Raw genomic sequence first — 3550 nt, forward strand, 5'->3', positions numbered from 1 at the left:
AAAGCCATTAGATGTGTATAGAAAGAGTGTTGTGACACCTTTAATAAAGTGCTGTGCTACCCACCCAAAGAGTCCTTTTCTGGGGAAAGAGAGACAGAGAGAGAGAGAGTTCTTCGAACCTGTTCCGAACATATCGTAGAAAGTCAGGATGAAGAACATAAAATGTGTCCTTTTGGAGCCGGTCACTGTAGAAGGTTAATGGCCTGTGAAATAAAAGGATCATCAGAAATGTTTGACGCTTCTTGATGTGATTAGAACAGCTGTAGAAATTTAAGCTTCTATTTACTCAGGATTAAATCCACAGCAATTATATGAGCTCGGTAAATATTTGTTTCCAGGTTTTACAAAACACAAATAGTACTTGTGTCCAAGATTGGATATCTTACGCGTAACCATTGTAGGATCCGTACGTCATCGTTTCATTCTGCAGGAGGCCATCAAGCCACTCGAAATCTCTTAGACCCTCTGGAATCATCACATATTTAATTCCCTTTGAGTTTAAATGGAAACCAGTTAGTATGATTAACTTTGCTTTTATTACATGATCACATTTACACCAACATCTGCGATTCATTTAAGCTCTCTGTTTAGCTTGTGCAAACATATACAGTCAAGTCAAAAATTTTATCCCACTAGTACAAAATGAAAAGGACTTAAAAAAAAGAGGATTTATATAATGTTCAAAAAAATAAATAAATAAATAAACAAATTGTCAGCTAAGGCGCATTCAGATGTAATATTGATTACAGCTTACATTTAACAAACAAACAAACGAACGAACGAATGAATGAATGAATGAATGAATAAATAAATAAATAAATAAATAAATACATTGTCAGCTAATGTGTATTCAGATGTAATATTGATTACAGCTTATATTTAACAAACAAACAAACAAGAAATGAATGAATGAATGAATGAATGAATAAATAAATAAATAAATAAATAAATAAATACATTGTCAGCTAATGTGTATTCAGATGTAATATTGATTACAGCTTATATTTAACAAACAAACAAACAAACAAGAAATGAATGAATGAATGAATGAATGAATGAATGAATGAATGAATGAATAAATGAATAAATAAATACTCCATATTGAAATATTACAAAAAGACATTAAATGATCAGTAGTTTCAATAAAAAATTGAAATATATATTTTAAATACATTTAATTTAATAAAAATATTTTTTAAAGCAAACAAATAAAATAATACAAAAAAAAGACAAATAATGCATATTCAGATGTTAATCATAAACAGAAATCTGTTTATAACAAACTAAAAAAATAAACGAATTCTACAGATTATGGTGTTAACATTAAAAATCGTATAGATATCAGTTTAAATGTAGCATTAAAATAATAAGCAAACAAGCGAAATTAACAAATAATACTCGGATGTTCATATAAACAGCAAATGAATGTCCATTTTCCATCCAAAGATCGGAGGGACGCACAAATTTTTTGCACTAGTTTTGCGACACATTAACACAGCACCTACCTCGTCCTGTGGAATGTGTTGAAAGCCGTAATCTTCCAGGTTAAAAATGGCCTGGCTCAAAGAGAATGACGTGTGCACGTACACTGAGGTTTTATTCCCCACGTCTTCTTCAAAGCCTTTTGTGACTGCTCCATTTACTCTGTTGCAAACAAAAGTTAAAGATCAGCCCTGTGTACATGTCCTGAATAACAGTGAACTTTAGAGAACTGTTCTCAGGTTTCAAACAATTTCCAGAAAGGCAAGAAAGGCCGGAGCTGCAGGTATTTCTCTTACCGAAAGATGTAATCGTGAGAGTCGATCTCTTTGCCCATTCTGGAGCCGTTGAGAATGCCACCAGTGCCAACAACAGCGCAGCGAATACATCCGTCTGCTGAGTTACTCGGCACCGGTAAAAGCTGATTGTATATAGGCTTGGGGATCAGATCGACTGCCTTTTTTATGACTTTAGATGAACCCAAAAGAACAAGCGGAAGAAGAAGAAGAAGAAGCGGATTTTAGTGTTGGTTTTGGTCTGAGAAAACAAACAGCAACTATTTATTAGTTGACATAAATACAGTAATGGTGTGTATATATATATATACAGCAATGTTTGTGTAATTATTTCAGCCTTTAAATAATCCAGGATCTGTTCTATCCTTCCAACATATCCTTCTTGGCCATGGGAGCTTGTCCCAGGAGACTCAAGGCACAAGGACAGGATGCCATATCACAGGACACACACCTTCAGAAACCCATTCACATGCTATGGACAGTATGGAGATTCCAATCAATTTACAAAACATGTCATGGACTGGGGGAGTACATGGAAAAGGCACACATGGCGGCGACAGGAATCGAAGTCCGAACCCTGGAAATGTGAAGCAAACATGCTAAGCCCCCGAACTACTCACCAGTATAGTTATATTCCATAAAGCCAAAGGGGTTGTTGAAGTGCGCTAGACGGTTCCACTCTCTCACATCGAGGTGGCCATTGTGAAACCAAAGCTGGATGTTCCACATCGCAGCCTTCTGAAACTTTTCATCTTTGGAGTTCTGCAGAGACGCAGAGCAGACCTAGACAGTAACGCATGGTGTTAGACATCACAAAGCAGCAGTAAAACCATCCACAGCACCATATATCATGAGAAGAAGGAAATTCAGACCGGCCGACGAGCTTCGCTGCTCTGAACATAAACATCCTCGAAGTCCCACTTGGGCAGCTTTGTGAAATTCTCCTTATAGATGATGGGAATCGGGGTTATGTTGATCTGACGTTTAAGCTCCGATGGACTTGAAGTTCTACGATACTCTGATGATCCTTTTCTGTTTCTATTTGTGGTTGAAGACAAATACAGAGAAGGTTTACTAACCACAGTACTGCTGAGAAGATTTTCTCTGATTTCTTCTCCACTGCTCCAAAATAATTCCGAAATCCTTTTAGGGTTATTGAATGCCTGGAAACTTGGAAAAGTTCTGTATGAAAGAAAGAAAGAAAGAAAGAAAGAAAGAAAAAGAAAGAAAGAAAGAAAGAAAGAAAGAAAGAAAGAAAGAAAGAAAGAAAGAAAGAAAGAAAGAAAGAAAGAAAGAAAGAAAGAAAGAAAGAAAGAAAGAAAGAAAGAAAGAAAAAGAAAGAAAGAAAGAAAGAAAGAAAGAAAGAAAGAAAGACATCACACTTCTAGTTCTAACAGGTAGCAGAAATCACAAAAACACACAGGGAAACATACCTAAGCCATTTTTCCGAACTCTTGTTCCAAATTAAAATATAAATCAGACTATAGGAAATCAGGATTGCTGGAAGAGCAAGCGCTCGCCTCCGCATCGCTCAGGATTGCTTTATCTTTTGTGAGGTGTGCTGAAATATAAGGTGTGTGATGTGACTGACTTAAAACGCCTTAGCTAAGAGAGGGCTACACCAAAGCAAATTTGTAATGAGGCACACGTGATGTCAGGTATTGTAGCGTATTGCTCAATCCTCCTCCTTAACAGACTTAATACAATAACACCAAATTTTCATGAGCAAATTTGTCATACTGCTTATTTACACTAAACAAACACCTGACTCAGAA

At 35.9% G+C, this 3550-nt stretch overlaps 1 protein-coding gene across 2 annotated transcripts in view; it reads right to left on the reverse strand.

Moving 5' to 3' along the window:
* The window catches only part of LOC131363883 (alpha-N-acetylgalactosaminide alpha-2,6-sialyltransferase 1-like), an 11373-nt gene extending 7823 nt beyond the window's left edge, over positions 1-3550 (reverse strand). The window contains exons 1-7 of one of the 2 annotated variants that reach the window (XM_058406843.1): positions 3209-3550; positions 2648-2813; positions 2396-2558; positions 1779-1947; positions 1506-1644; positions 387-490; positions 120-203 (exon numbers count right to left, since the gene is read on the reverse strand). In XM_058406843.1, coding sequence (XP_058262826.1) covers positions 120-203; positions 387-490; positions 1506-1644; positions 1779-1947; positions 2396-2558; positions 2648-2813; positions 3209-3303 — 920 coding nt within the window. In that variant the 5' untranslated portion in view covers positions 3304-3550. Of the gene's footprint in view, positions 1-119; positions 204-386; positions 491-1505; positions 1645-1778; positions 1948-2395; positions 2559-2647; positions 2958-3208 lie in introns of both variants that reach the window. The other variant, XM_058406842.1, reaches the window with a different exon arrangement.

Source organism: Hemibagrus wyckioides, linkage group LG13 (assembly GCF_019097595.1).
Source record: "Hemibagrus wyckioides isolate EC202008001 linkage group LG13, SWU_Hwy_1.0, whole genome shotgun sequence".
Classification (NCBI taxonomy): Eukaryota; Metazoa; Chordata; class Actinopteri; order Siluriformes; family Bagridae; genus Hemibagrus; species Hemibagrus wyckioides.